Here is a 16,405-nt window from a genome sequence, read left to right as displayed (position 1 = left end):
CGAATAACTGTCGAAAAAGATATTTCATTATGCCCATAAACAGAACATATATCATTAAAAATGTCTTTACACCCTATGCCAAGAACACAACGATTCTTAATACAGGACCGTACGGTGTACGCTGACCTTCCAACCATTTTTGTATTAGTATACACGAGTAGGCAATGTTAGCGAGCGATAGACACAGCTAAAGTGAACGGATTTTAATGGGTGTGGTATCAATGTATAAATGAACAAATAAAATACAGACACCAATGAAAGAAAATAAACGGACTAGCAATACTAAGAGAGACGTGTTACAGTTGTATTATTTAACTGTCTCCAACAAAACTTTTTTTTTTCATTGGTGTCTGTATTTCATTTGTATTTTAATTTTTAAACGGCGACCGTAGAGTTTTATTACATCGTTTCTGTTTTATGGAGGACCAATAAAATCTTGCCTTTTCCCTGGCCAATTTTAACAGTCTCTTTGATTTATCTCTCTGAATATAAATGAACGTTTCACCAGGAATATGAATGAAAATATATACAAACAACTGATCAATACTTTTATCATGGACCAAACTTTAAGTTTTGTATGAACAGCTTAAATGCACAATAAATCAGTAATGAAATCGCAATGTATTGGTTTTAAGGGACTGAAAGTAACCAACTGTAACTATACTGATTTAAAGAGTCAACCCAATTTTGGCATGCTGTTCAGTACCATTCGTGGAGGAGAAAAATATCCGTGAACTGGTTCTTATTTGAACGAACTAATACTATTATTTACTTAATGATATCGTTCGATGTTCATCCTTGCTTTATGTTTATGTGTTGATGTTTTTTGACAATGTCTGCAAAAATATGTTAAATGTGAAGCGAGCATAAAAATGTAAAAGTACAATATATTAGAAATGGCGGGATCAATATGATGATATAACACTATCCAAATTAATTTATTCATTGTTAGGCTTTGAAAATAATGACTGTTTTTAAGACGGATAAGACTTCGCAAGTAAGACACAGAACAGTATCCACTTGATTGCGTTGCATAGCGACCCACTCGAAACGGCGTTGCATTAGGTTTTCGGCCAATTGTTCAGAAACAACCCTGAATAATTCTATGAAAATACACACGCTTTGTTTTAAGAGGTAGTCCTTTACATAAAAAGTGTTTTAACAGTTACTTGCTCCCAATAAACACTATATTCGAGGCGATATTGTCAAACACTGTCAAAAATCTCCTTCCCCCGCCGGACTGTACAGAAGTGTTTGAATAAACGGCACAAACCTCAGCTAAATAGACATATGTGCTAAAATATAGACACATTTGCGCTCCAGATGCACCCATCGGTTTCATTTGATTCGTTATTTAACGGGTAGAAATTCCTTTAAATCATATATACAATACTGGAAATTTGTAGTATCGGCCATATTTCTCCATCTGATCGGCGTAAAATTCACCGCTCAAACAACGTTGGAACCACTTGATCTGATAAAGCTATGGCCAGTGTGATCTTGATGATTTCTATTCCAAGTTTGAAACTTGGTCATATGGGGTCAGAAACTAGGTCATCAGGTCAGATCAACTCTTGTTCATTTGATGTGCATGAAACTTGGTCAGAATGTTTGTCTGCATAAAATATCGCATGAATTTTTATCTGGGTCATGTGGGGTCAAAAACTAGGTCACCAGGTCAAATCAAAGAATAAGCTTGTTTACATCCTAGGGGGGCACATTTTTGATTCTATCTTCATAAAATTTGGTCAGAATGTTTGTTATCATGAAGTCTTGGTCAATTTTAAATCTTGGTCACGTGGGGTCAAAAACTAGTTCACCAGGTCAAATCATAAGAAAAGCTTGTATACACTTTAGAGGCCACTTTTTTGCTCCAGTCTTACGAAACTTTGTTAGAATGTTTGTTTTCATGAAGTTTTGGACAAGTTCGCATCTGGTCATGTGGGGTAAAAAACTAGGTAACTTGGTCAAATCTAAGAAAATGCTTCTTTACACTGAAGAGGCCACGTTTTTTGGTCCAGTCTTAATGAAAATTGGTCAGAACATTTGTCTCCATGAAATCACTAGGTAAAACATGTTTACACTGTTATGGCATGTTACACAGGTGAGCGAACTAGGGCCATCTTTGCCCTCTTGTATTAGTATCTTTGAAAATCTTCTTTGAATCAATAATAACTAGAGCCTTGATATTTGGCATGTGATATCAGATTTGTAATTTCTACCGTAATTGTGCAAATTATTGCCGTAGGTTAAAAAATGTGTGTAACATGTATATAATAAAGGCTAATATAGAAGAAACCTAACTCTGTACTTATACAAACACACTTGAAGCCTTGGTGAGCGCTTTAGTGTCAATGACCCTCTTGTTCTAATGAACCACTTGATGGATCTTCATCAGACTTGATTTGTAGCATCATTATAAGGCTTTCAACCAACTTTGTTCAATCGGGGACACTTGGCTCCTTTTTACGGGCTGCTAAAGCTGAAAATAGAAATACTTTTAAACAATTTCTTCTGGTGAACTGCTTGATGGATCTTGTCAAACTTGGTCTGGAACATCATTATAAGGTCCTCTATCAAAGTTGTTCAAATGGGGATGCTAGCCCCATGTAGGGACCACTGTAGCGAACAAAATACCTTTAAATGACTTCCTCTCATGAACCACTAGATGGAACTTCATCAAACTTGGTTTGTAACATCACTGTAAGTGCCTCTCCTCAATTTGTTCAAGTGGGGATGTTCAGCCCTTTTAGGGGCAGCTAGAGTTCAGAATGGACAAAAGCCCTTAAATAACATCTTCTCATGACACTCAGGGTGGATCTTCATTAAACTTAGTCTGTAGTGTCATTGTAAGGTCCGTGGGGCCTCCGTGGCCGAGTGGTTACTTCAAATCAGTTGCCCTTCACCAATGTAGGTTCAAGGCTCACTCGGGCCATTGAATTTTTCATGTGAGGAAGCCATCCAGCTGGCTTACGGAAGGTCGGTGATTCTACCCAGGTGCCTGCTCGTGATGAAATAATGCACGGAGGGGCACCTGGTGTCTTCCTCCACCATCAAAGCTAGAAAGTCATACGACCTATAATTGTGTCGATGCGACATTTAACCCAACAAAACAAACAAACATTGTAAGTTCCTCTCCTAAAGTTGTTCACTACTTCTTTTCTTGAAGTTTGTTCTAATGGCAGTGCATTTTTGGGCTGTCAGCAAAATATATGAAAAAAATATAGAAAAAACCTTTAAATAAATTCTATTTTGATACACTTGTTCACTGCGATGATCTGACATGCAATGCACAGGTTTCTTATTTCTATTTTACATTTTTACAAAATTATGCCCCTTTTTCGACTTCTGTATTCCTTAATTTAACTTTTTTAGTGACAAGGCTGTAGAATAGTGGAGCACTTGTTACGTAGACTCTTTTCCTCTGAAACCACTGGTCAGAGTAGCACCAGACATGGACTATAATTGTGTGATTGTCCCACAAGTTTAAACGAATGGTTCCTATTTACCCCATTTCAGGGCCACTAGAGCTAGAAAGAGAAAAACATTTGAAGAACTTCTTCTCATGAACCACTGGATGGGTTTTCACCAAACTTGATTGGAGGCATCCATGTATGGACCTCTCTTAAGTTTATTCTCTCTCTCTCTCCCCCCTCTCTCTCTCTCTCTCTCTTTCTCTCTCTCTCTCTCTCTCTCTCTCTCTGTCTCTCTAATGTAATAATCAGGAAATATGGGTATATTTATATGCTATTTGACCATGGAGGCAGCAGACAATTGGAGTAAATATTTGAATCATTTTTTGACCTTTATGAACACTTTTTCATTTTTCAGCATAATAAATTTTACAATTTTTCATACAACTGCTTGAATAAACATTGCCTATTAACAATATTTCAACATTGTTTTTGAGGTGAAAGGTCACCTGAAATTACAAATTTTCAGCCTTTCTTATTTTCTCTTAAGCTGGCATATTAGAGATGGTACCTAAAAAAAATTGCATCTGATATTACTTTCTGTTGAAACCAATACTGGAGTACCTCAATTATATAATGGTTTAACTTTCATACTTCATTTTTTTATGCTGAAAAGCAATATTTAATTTGAAAAATTTGGTCCTACTTGGAAGAGTGAAGTCAGTGACAAATAACTCTTCCAGGACTATTTAGTTATCTGAACAAAGTATGCATAGATTCAGATGTGTTTCCCAAAAATATAGTTGACTTCAAGATCTATCATTCAAACAAAAATGTTGACCCTGTTATACCTGTTAGAATTATGATTTAGGTCAGTAATCCAGGGCCTCGTGGCCCTGTTGTTATACCTGTTAGATTTATGATTTAGGTTAGTGATCCAGGGCCTCATGGCCCTGTTGTTATACCTGTTAGATTTATGATTTAGGTTAGTGACGTAGGGCTTCATAGCCCTGTTGTTATACCTGTTAGAGTTATGTTTAAGGTTAGTGACCTTGGGCCTCATAGCCCTGTTGGTATACCTGTTAGAGTTATGATTTAGGTTAGTGATCCAGAGCCTCATGGCCCTGTTGTTATACCTGTTAGAGTTATGATTTAGGTTAGTGATCCAGAGCCTCATGGCCCTGTTGTTATACCTGTTAGGGTTATAATTTAGGTTAGTGATCTAGGGCCTCATGGCCCTGTTGTTATACCTGATAGAGTTATGATTTAGGCTAGTGATCTAGAGCCTCATGGCCCTGTTGTTATACCTGTTAGAGTTATGATTTAGGTTAGTGATCCAGAGCCTCATGGCCCTGTTGTTATACCTGTTAGAGTTATGATTTAGATTAATGATCTAGGGCCTCATGGCCCTGATGTTATACCTGTTAGAGTTATGATATAGGTTAGTGACTAGGGCCTCATGGCCCTGTTGTTATACCCGTTAGAGTTATGATTTAGGTTAATGATCCAGGGCCTCATGGCCCTGTTGTTATGCCTGATAGAGTTATGATTTAGGCTAGTGATCCAGAGTCTCATGGCCCTGTTGTTATACCTGTTAGAGTTATGATTTAGGTTAGTGATCTAGGGCCTCATGGCCCTTTTGTTATACCTGTTAGAGTTATGATTTAGGTTAGTGATCTGGGGCCTCAAGGCCCTGTTGTTATACCTGATAGAGTTATGATTTAGGTTAGTGACCTAGGGCCTCATGGCCCTGTTGTTATACCTGTTAGGTTTATAATTTAGGTTAGTGATCTAGTGCCTTGTGGCACTGATGTTATACCTGTTAGAATTATGATTTAGGTTAGTGATCTAGGGCTTCATGGCCCTGACGTTATACCTGTTACAGTTATGATTTAGGTTAGTGATCTAGGACCTCATGGCCCTGTTGTTATACCTGTTAGAGTTATGATTTAGATTAATGATCTAGGGCCTCATGGCCCTGTTGTTATACCTGTTAGAGTTCTGATTTAGGTTAGTGATTCAGAGCCTCATGGCCCTGTTGTTATACCTGTTAGTTATATTTAGTAGTGATCTAGCTCATGGCCTTATGTATACCTATAGATATATTAATTATGACCTAGCCTCATGACCCTGTTGTTATACCTGTTAGAGTTATGATTTAGGTTAGTGACTAGCGCCTCATGACCCGTTATACTGTTAGTGTAGTTATGACAGGCTATACCCTTGTATACTTAGAGTTATGATTTAGGTTAGTGACCTAGCGCCTCATGACCCTGTTGTTATACCTGTTAGAGTTATGATTTAGGTTAGTGACCTAGGGCCACATGGCCCTGTTGGTATACCTATTAGAGTTATGATTTCAGTCAGTGATCCAGAGCCTCATGGCCCTGTTGTTATACCTGTTAGAGTTATGATTTAGATTAATGATCTAGGGCCTCATGGCCCTGTTGTTATACCAGTTAAGAGTTATGATTTAGGTTAGTGACTAGGGCCTCATGGCCCTGTTGTTATACCTGTTAAGAGTTATAATTTAAGTAAATGATCCAGAGCCTCATGGCCCTGTTGTTATACCTGTTAGAGTTATGATTTAGGTTAGTGACCTAGCGCCTCATGACCCTGTTGTTATACCTGTTAGAGTTATGATTTAGGTTAGTGACCTAGCGCCTCATGACCCTGTTGTTATACCTGTTAGAGTTATGATTCGGATTAATGATCTATGGCCTCATGGCCCTGTTGTTATAACTGTTAAGAGTTATGATTTAGGTTAGTGACTAGGGCCTCATGGCCCTGTTGTTATACCTGTTAGAGTTATGATTTAGATTAATGATCTAGGGCCTCATGGCCCTGTTGTTATACCTGTTAGAGTTATGATTTAGTTAATGATCCAGGCCTCATGGCCCTGTTGTTATACCTGATTAGAGTTATGATTAGGTAGTGATCTAGGCCTCAGGCCTGTGTATACCTAGATATGATTAGTATGAAGGCTATGCTATGTTATCTGTTAGAGTTATGATTTAGGTTAGTGATCTAGGGCCTCATGGCCCTTTGTTATACCTGTTAGAGTTATGATTTAGTTAGTGATCTGGGCCTCATGGCCCTGTTGTTATACCTGTTAGATTATGATTTAGTTAGTGACTAGGGCCTCATGGCCCTGTTGTTATACCTGTTAGGTTTATATTTAGGTTAGTGATCTAGGCCTCATGGCCCTGATTGTTATACCTGTTAGATTATGATTTAGGTTAGTGATCTAGGCTTCATGGCCCTGTAGTTATACCTGTTAAGTTATGATTTAGGTTAGTGATCTAGGCCTCATGGCCCTGTTGTTATACCTGTTAGAGTTATGATTTAGATTAATGATCTAGGCCTCATGGCCCTGTTGTTATACTGTTAGAGTTCGATTTAGGTTATGATTCAGGCCTCATGGCCATGTTGTATTATACCTGTTAGGTTTATAATTTAGGTTTATATCTAGGCCTCATGGCCCTGATGTTATACCTGTTAGAATTATGATTAGATTAGTGACTAGCCCTCATGACCCTGTGTATATAACACTGTTAGAGTTATGATTTAGAGTTAGTGATCTAGCGCCTCATGACCCTGTTGTTATACCTGTTAGAGTTATGATTTAGGTTAGTGACCTAGCGCCTCATGACCCTGTTGTTATACCTGTTAGAGTTATGATTTAGGTTAGTGACCTAGCGCCTCATGACCCTGTTGTTATACCTGTTAGAGTTATGATTTAGGTTAGTGACCTAGGGCCACATGGCCCTGTTGGTATACCTATTAGAGTTATGATTTCAGTCAGTGATCCAGAGCCTCATGGCCCTGTTGTTATACCTGTTAGAGTTATGATTTAGATTAATGATCTAGGGCCTCATGGCCCTGTTGTTATACCAGTTAAGAGTTATGATTTAGGTTAGTGACTAGGGCCTCATGGCCCTGTTGTTATACCTGTTAAGAGTTATGATTTAAGTAAATGATCCAGAGCCTCATGGCCCTGTTGTTATACCTGTTAGAGTTATGATTTAGGTTAGTGACCTAGCGCCTCAGGACCCTGTTGTTATACCTGTTAGAGTTATGATTTAGGTTAGTGACCTAGCGCCTCATGACCCTGTTGTTATACCTGTTAGAGTTATGATTCGGATTAATGATCTAGGGCCTCATGGCCCTGTTGTTATAACTGTTAAGAGTTATGATTTAGGTTAGTGACTAGGGCCTCATGGCCCTGTTGTTATACCTGTTAGAGTTATGATTTAGATTAATGATCTAGGGCCTCATGGCCCTGTTGTTATACCTGTTAGAGTTATGATTTAAGTAAATGATCCAGAGCCTCATGGCCCTGTTGTTATACCTGTTAGAGTTATGATTTAGATTAATGATCTAGGGCCTCATGGCCCTGATGTTATACCTGTTAGAGTTATGATATAGGTTAGTGACTAGGGCCTCATGGCCCTGTTGTTATACCTGTTAGAGTTATGATTTAGGTTAATGATCCAGGGCCTCATGGCCCTGTTGTTATTCCTGTTAGAGTTATGATTTAGGTTAGTGAGTAGAGCCTCATGGCCCTGTTGTTATACCTGTTAGAGTTATGATTTAGATTAATGATCCAGAGCCTCATGACCCTGTTGTTATACCTGTTAGATATATGATTTAGATTAATGATCTAGGGCCTCATGGCCCTGTTGTTATACCTGTTAGAGTTATGATTTAGGTTAGTGACTAGGGCCTCATGGCCCTGTTGTTATACCTGTTAGAGTTATGATTTAGGTTAGTGATCTAGGGCCTTATGGCCCTGTTGTTATACCTGTTAGAGTCATGATTTAGGTTAGTGATCTAGGGCCTCATGGCCCTGTTGTTCTACCTGTTAGAGTTATGATTTAGGTTAGTGATCTATGGCCATTATGGCCATCTTGTTTGAAGTTGAAGTTTAAAATGATAAGATATTCCAGATTTAGACAAGATTTGATAAGACTTAGGCTTTCAACATGTGCCAATGTTTTCGTAAAAGATATATTATATCAGGAAATCTTATCTTCATGTTATTATCAAAGCACATCTGTGAAATGTTTCTGATATAAATAAAATTTGAAAATTAAGACTGACAAGATTTGGTGATTTTAAGTCCACTTTAAATGTGCAAGATGTCAAAGAAAGATAATATTCCTGCAAAAATTACTTTCAGTCTCTATATGTAGACATGAATGTTACAGTTACCACTCGCTTCTACAACAAGTTACCTTGATGCAGGGCTGTCAGTCTCTGTATGTAGACATGAATGTATCAGTTACCACTGGCCTCTACAACAAGTTACCTTGATGCAGGGCTGTCAGTCTCTATATGTAGACATGAATGTATCAGTTACCACTGGCCCCTACAACAAGTTACCTTGATGCAGGGCTGTCTGTCTCTATATGTAGACATGAATGTATCAGTTACCACTTACCTCTGCAACAAGTTACCTTGATGCATGGCTGTCAGTCTCTATATATAGACATGAATGTTACAGTTACCACTCGCCTCTACAACAAGTTACCTTGATGCAGGGCTGTCATTCTCTATATATAGACATGAATGTATCAGTTACCACTTATCTCTGCAACAAGTTACCTTGATGCAGGGCTGTCAGTCTCTATATATAGACATGAATGTTACAGTTATCACTCGCCTCTACAACAAGTTACCTTGATGCAGGGCTGTCAGTCTCTATATGTAGACATGAATGTTAGTTACCACTGGCCTCTACAACAAGTTACCTTGATGCAGGGCTGTCAGTCTCTATATGTAGACATGAATGTATCAGTTACCACTCACCTCTACAACAAGTTACCTTGATGCAGGGCTGTCAGTCTCTATATATAGACATGAATGTTACAGTTACCACTCCTTTCAACAACAAGTTACCTTGATGCAGGGCTGTCAGTCTCTATATGTAGACATGAATGTTCCAGTTACCACACGCCTGTACAACAAGTTACCTTGATGCAGGGCTGTCAGTCTCTATATATAAACATGAATGTTACAGTTACCACTGGCCTCTACAATACGTTACCTTGATGCACAGCTGTCAGTCTCTATATATAAACATGAATGTTACAGTTACCACTGGCCTCTACAATAAGTTACCTTGATGCACAGCTGTCAGTCTCTATATATAAACATGAATGTTACAGTTACCACTGGCCTCTACAATAAGTTACCTTGATGCAGGGCTGTCAGTCTCTATATGAAGACATGAATGTATCAGTTACCACTCGCCTCTACAACAAGTTACCTTGATGCACAGCTGTCAGTCTCTATATATAAACATGAATGTTACAGTTACCACCGGCCTCTACAATAAGTTACCTTGATGCAGGGCTGTCAGTCTCTATATGTAGACATGAATGTTACAGTTACCACTGGCCTCTACAACTAGTTACCTAGATGCACGACTGTCAGTCTCTATATGTAGACATGAATGTTACAGTTACCACTCACCTCTACAACAAGTTACCTTGAAGCACGGCTGTCAGTCTCTATATGTAGACATGATTGTTACAGTTACCACTAGCCTATACAACTAGTTACCTTGATGCACGGCTGTCAGTCTACATGTAGACATGAATGTTACAGTTACCACCCGCCTCTACAATAAGTTACCTTGATGCATGGCTGTCAGTCTCTATATGTAGACATGAATGTGACAGTTACCACTTGCCTTTACAACAAGTTACCTTGATGCAGGGCTGTCAGTTTCTACATGTAGACATGAATGTTACAGTTACCACACGCCTTTACAACAAGTTACCTTGATGCAGGGCTGTCAGTTTCTGTATGTAGACATGAATGTTACAGTTACCACTCGCCTGTACAACAAGTTATCTTGATGCACGGCTGTCAGTCTCTATATGTAGACATGAATGTTACAGTTACTACTAACCTCTAAAACAAGTTACCTTGATGCAGGGCTGTCAGTTTCTACATGTAGACATGAATGTTACAGTTACCACTCGCCTGTACAACAAGTTACCTTGATGCAGGGCTGTCAGTCTCTATATGTAGACATGAATGTGACAGTTACCACTCACCTCCACAACAAGTTACCTTGATGCATGGCTGTCAGTCTCTATATAGACATGAATGTTACAGTTACCACTCCCTTCTACAACTAGTTACCTTGATGCAGGGCTGTCAGTCTCTATATGTAGACATGAATGTTAGAGTTACCACTCGCCTGTACAACAAGTTACCTTGATGCGCGGCTGTCAGTCTCTGTATGTAGACATGAATGTTACAGTTACCACTAACCTCTACAACAAGTTACCTTGATGCACGGCTGTCAGTCTCTATATAGACATGAATGTTACAGTTACCACTCGCTTCTACAACAAGTTACCTTGATGCACGGCTGTCAGTCTCTAAATGTAGACATGAATGTTACAGTTACCACTCACCTCCACACCAAGTTACCTGGATGCACTACTGTCAGTCGCTGCTTGTAGACATGAACATTACAGTGACCACTCACCTCCTCACCAAGTTACCGCAATGCACTACTGTCAGTCGCTCCATGTAGATGCGAACATTACAGTTACCACCCACCTCCACACCAAGTTACCTCGATGCACTACTGACAGTCACTCCATGTAGACATGAACATTACAGTGACCACTCGCCTCCACACCAAGATACCTCAATGCACTACTTTCAGAGGCTCCATGTAGACATGAACATTACAGTTACCACTCACCTCCGCACCAAGTTACCTTGATGCACTACTTTCAGGCACTCCATGTAGACATGAACATTACAGTTACCACTCACCTCCACACCAAGTTACCTTGATGCTCTACTGCCACTTCCTCCATGTAGACATGAACATTACAGATACCACTCTAGACACGTGGCAATATACCCCACCCAGTCACATTTTACTGACACCGGGCTGACCAGTCCTAGCACTATCCTCTTAATGCTGAGCGCCAAGCGAGGATGGTACTAGTAGCTTCCTCGCTTGGCACTCATCATGAAGAGGATAGTGCTAGGACTGGTCAGCCCGGTGTCAGTATAATGTAACTGGGTGGGGTAAATTGCCACGTGTCTAGGGGTATCATGTCACGTGTCTACGGCGTGATATTCCAGTGAGTCAACACTATAAAGTTGGGCATTGTGCTCACTGCTACAAGTAGACACCGTCGTTTATATGACTGAAAAATTGTTGAAAAAGACGTTAAACCCGAACACACACACACACACACACACACACAACTCCACAAATATAGTGTTTTCACCATCTTAGTTTTGATTTTCATCATCACAATTTCGACTTTCTTCATTATGATTTCAACTTTAATCATTGTAGTTTCAACTTTCATTTTATGATATTGGTTTCAACTTTCATCATCATAGATTATATTTTCATGTAGTGGTTTCAACTTTCACCATCGTAGTTATGACTTTTGTCATCACATTTTCAAGCTTTATCATCATGATTATGACTTTCGTAGTATTGGTTTCAATTTTCATCATTCTAGTTTTGACTTCTGCAATTGTGATTTTGAATTTCATCATCCTGCTTTCTTATTTCAACTTTCAACATTGTGGTTTTTGTCTTCCATGCTATTGATATGTAGTTTTGACTTTTTCCATTGTTATTTTGACTTTCATCATCGTGATTTTACTTTCCTCAATGTGATTTAGATCTTCATTATCATAGGTGGATGGTCAATATTTTTAGTTAAACATCTCCTCTGAAACTACTCAGAATTACACCAAACTTGGAAAGAAGCGTATCAGATTTGTACAAATAGTTCAGCCAGGCCCTTTTTAGGGGCTGCCGGAACTACAAATAGAAAACCTTTAACAACTTCTTGATGGATCTTCAGCAAACCTGGTCCATAGCTTCCTATTAATGTCCTCACATGGGTGTACTTGAACTGTTTTATATTTTTATAGTAAACACAGATATTAGTAACCATTCATGATTCAGTGTGTCGTTTTTTCCATCATCATCGTGCTTTCACGATATGTAGTGGTACAAAGAGAACACCATTCAAAATTGTATCACTCTTGATGTACTGTTGGAGGCATGTCCCTTTAAAAAATCTAAGAATTCACTTCTGGGAGGCACACCTATCCCACACCCCTATCCCACACCCTTCCGCAGTTTGTTCAATCCATTTTACTCTAGGTCAAGAATGAAGTCAACATTGTATGAAACATACACCCTGGTAATGCTTGATAGAATAATATATCAAGTCAAAAAGGGGCTTACTCTGAAAAAATCACCATACATATAAATCCAAAGAATAATTGTGTTCATGCCGAATTTTTGTTGATGATGTTTAGTAAGTTTCATTTATATTAGATAGAAACTGTAGGAGTGATGACATATGTTGCTGATGTAGTTGTAATATGGTTTAATAAGTCAAAAAAGAGGCATAACAAAAAAAAAAAAAAAAACCAGTAATCAGACATAAATGTGACAAAAATATGTCCATATCCACTTCATGTTAATGATGTATACCAATGAAAATATGCCCCTGTCTACTTCATGACTATTATCTATATAAAATTTCGAAGGTTCAATAGGGAGAGTGGAGATCTACAGATCGCAGGGTCATGAGTTTGATCCCTGGGTGGGGCATATGTTCTCTGTGACGATTTGATAAAAGATATTGTGTCTGAAATCATTTGTTCTCCATCACTGATTCATGTGGGGAAGTTGGCAGTTACTTGCAGAGAACAGGTTTGTACTGGCACAGAATCCAGGAACATTCTAGCTACACTCTAGCTTGGCAGTGAAGGTACAATAAGCATCATCATTATAATGTCCTCTCCCAAATTTGTTCAGACGTGGGCAGTTGGCCCCTGTTTAGGGCTACTAGGTCTAAAACAAAAACACCGTTTAAAGCCTTTTTCTTATGAACCGCTCAATGGATCTTCGTCAGACTTGGTCATTATAAGGTCTTCTCAAATTTATTCAAATGGGGGCAGTTGGCCTCTTTTAGGAGCTGCTCGGGCTAAAAATGAAAATACCTTTTAACAACTACTTCTCATGAACGCTCAATGGATCTTCATTAAACTTGATCTATATCATCATTATAAGGTCCTCTCCAAAATGTGTTTAATTGGAAGTGGTTGGCCCCTTTTAGGGGCTGCTAGAGTTAAAAATAAAAGTACCTTTAAATGATTTCTTCTCGCATCTTTATCAAACTTGATTTCTGGTATCATTGTAAGGTCTTTTTACAAATTTGTTCAATTTGTTTCCCTTGATCCCTTTTAGGGGCTGCTACAATTAAAAATAGAAATACCTGTAAATAACTTCTTCTCATGAACTGCTTGATGGCTTTTCATCAAATCTTGTCTGTAGCATTATAAGGTCCTTTTCCAAGTTTGTTTAGTTGGGGGCACTAAGCTTTAAAAAAAAAAGAAATACCTTTGAAGTACTTCTTCTCATGAACTGCTTGATGGAACTTCATCAAACTTGGTCTGTAATAGCATTATAAGGTCTTATGCCAAATTGTTCAAATGGGGGCACTTGGGCCCTTTTAGGGTCCTTTGGAGTTAAAATAGATGATTTCTTCTGATGGTTATGCGTTTTTGGTTTGGACAGAAAAATATAGAAAAAAAACTTTAAATATTTTTTTTTTAAATGAACAACTTAAAGGATTTTCACCAAACCTAGTTAGAAGCAGTCAGATGGTTAAGGTTCTCTTCAGGTGAGCAGCTTAGGCCCATTTGGCCTTCTTATATTGAAATCCTACCAACAATGCTACCAAGCAGTTCTGAGATATGACTCAAGACGTCTGGTGTGCGTTGTTAATAGTATGACTAATAACACTCGAGAGGTCCTAATTTTGGCCCAATCTTAATGAATCTTGGTCAGAATGTTACCCTCAATAAAATCTGAGAAGAGATAGTTACTTGGTTATCTGGGGTCAAACACTAGGTCACTAACTCCATTAAGAGGATAGTACTAGGACTGGTCAACCCGGTGTCAGTATAATGTGTCTGGGTGGGGTATCATGTCACGTATCTACAACGTGATATTCCAGTGAGGCAGCACTATAAAGTTGGGCATTGTGCTCACTGCTACAAGTAGACACAATCATTTGTATGACTGAAAAATTGTTGAAAATGACATTAAACCCGAACACATACACACATAAATGTTGTCTTCCACTACCAACCTGATTGAAACTTGCATAGCTGCATTGCACTATAGCAGTTAACATTTCTGCCATGGTTTATTGAAATCCTTCCAACCATGTCTTAGGAGATATGACTCCGAACAGACAGAAAATGGAATAAAACACTTTAATATATATAATACATATGTCTGTACAAAAGGCCATAAATCTGTCTTACTCATGCAATCTTGACCAAAACTTGCAGGGTGGCATTTTCCTACAGCAGTTAACATTCCTCTGTGTTTTATTTAAGTACTACGCATCATGTCATAGATACGTTTTTGGACAGATGGACAGATGGATGGTAAGCAAGACAGACAGATGGACAATGTCAACACTATATCCCTCAACCTACAGTGAAGGATAATTTCCTTGCATAACCATCTACCAAAACTGTTCAAGCATGCAGTGTAACTCAGGTGAGCGATCTAGTGCCATCATGGCCCGCTTGTTTTCAAAGAGGTCTCTGAAACCAATTGGCGGAAATTGATGAATCTTGGCAGGGATATTTTATGGATGGTACTCTTAACATTTTATGGATGGTACTCTAACAGACATAGGGCTAAAGCTGGAAAATCTCTAAACCATATCATTTCGTCTTTAAGTGCAGTTTTGAAATAAGTCATAGAAATGTACTAAGATTGTCCTTATCAAACACATGGCTGAACATGGGTTTGGCTTTTAATTGTTGAGCTGATTTTAAAATAATTTCACTTAATGATTCTACCAAGTGTGTCTCAGTTATTTTGATTCACCATGTAACAGCATGGTGACTTGCAGCTCACCATGAAGTGCTTGGACATCTCCTCTGAAACTACAGGTCAGAATTGCGCCAAACTTGGTCAGTGGCATCATTATAAGGTTCTTTCTCAGATTTGTTCAGACTGGAGCAGTAATCCCTTTCACTAGAGCTGAAAGTAGAAAAACCTAAAAACAGCTTCTTCACATGAATCACTTCATATTCATAAAACTTGGTCTTAAAACACTTCAAATTTTGTTAAAATAAGGGCACTCTGCCACTGTAGCTAAAAGTAGAATACTTTTAAACAACTTCTCATGAATTGCTTGATGGAACTTCATCGACTTGGTTTGTACATTCTTTTAGAGTCCTCTCAGAACCTTATTCAGAATGGGAGCACTTGGCTCCTTTTAGGGGCTGCTAGCTAGAACTGAAAATAGAAATATATTTGAATGGCTTCTGCTCATGAAATGCTTCATGGATATTCATCAACTCTGAGGTATCATTATAAGGTCCTCTAACAAATGTGTTCAAATGGTGACATTTTTGCCTTTTTTAGGGGTTGCTGGAGCTAAAAATAGAAAAAGCCTTGAATGACTTTTTCTCGTTAAAAATCTTATTGAAAATCCGTCTGTACCATCATCCTAAATTCCTCTCCAAGTTTGTTCAAAAGGTGGCACTAAGCCCTTTTTAGGGGACACTTAAGTTTATGTTAAGTGCAGTTGTTATTGTTCATGATTCAGTGTGTCGTACATATATTTAAGGTCAAACAGTCAAGGTCAGGTGAGAGATTTACAGCTGCTACAGCCCTCTTGCCATACACCCACTGCCATTCCACCTCCACCACCCCTTTCCTACGACCTGCACATTTTTATGCCCCCCCCCCCCCCATCGAAGGAGGGGGAGTATATTGTTTTGCAGATGTCTGTCGGTCGGTATGTAGACCAATCTGTTTCCGGATGATAACTCAAGAACGCTTGGACCTAGGATCATGAAAGTTGATAGGGAGGTTGGTCATCACCAGCAGATGACCCCTATTGATTTTGAGATCAGTATATCAAAGGTCAAGGTCACAGTGACCC

General features: G+C 38.7%; 1 protein-coding gene across 2 annotated transcripts in view; it reads left to right on the top strand.

The window, feature by feature from the left end:
* Positions 1–15,077, top strand: part of LOC123529321 (origin recognition complex subunit 5-like) — a 331,040-nt gene extending 315,963 nt beyond the window's left edge. For both annotated transcript variants that reach the window (XM_045309605.2, XM_045309606.2), the window contains exon 13: positions 14,838–15,077. In XM_045309605.2, coding sequence (XP_045165540.2) covers positions 14,838–14,892 — 55 coding nt within the window. In that variant the 3' untranslated portion in view covers positions 14,893–15,077. The remainder of the gene's footprint in view (positions 1–14,837) is intronic.
* Positions 15,078–16,405: the final 1,328 nt, after the last annotated feature.

Source organism: Mercenaria mercenaria, chromosome 13, assembly GCF_021730395.1.
Source record: "Mercenaria mercenaria strain notata chromosome 13, MADL_Memer_1, whole genome shotgun sequence".
Lineage (NCBI taxonomy): Eukaryota > Metazoa > Mollusca > Bivalvia > Venerida > Veneridae > Mercenaria > Mercenaria mercenaria.
The sequence above is the reverse complement of the archived record's forward strand: the minus strand, read 5'-3'. Positions and strand labels throughout refer to the sequence as shown.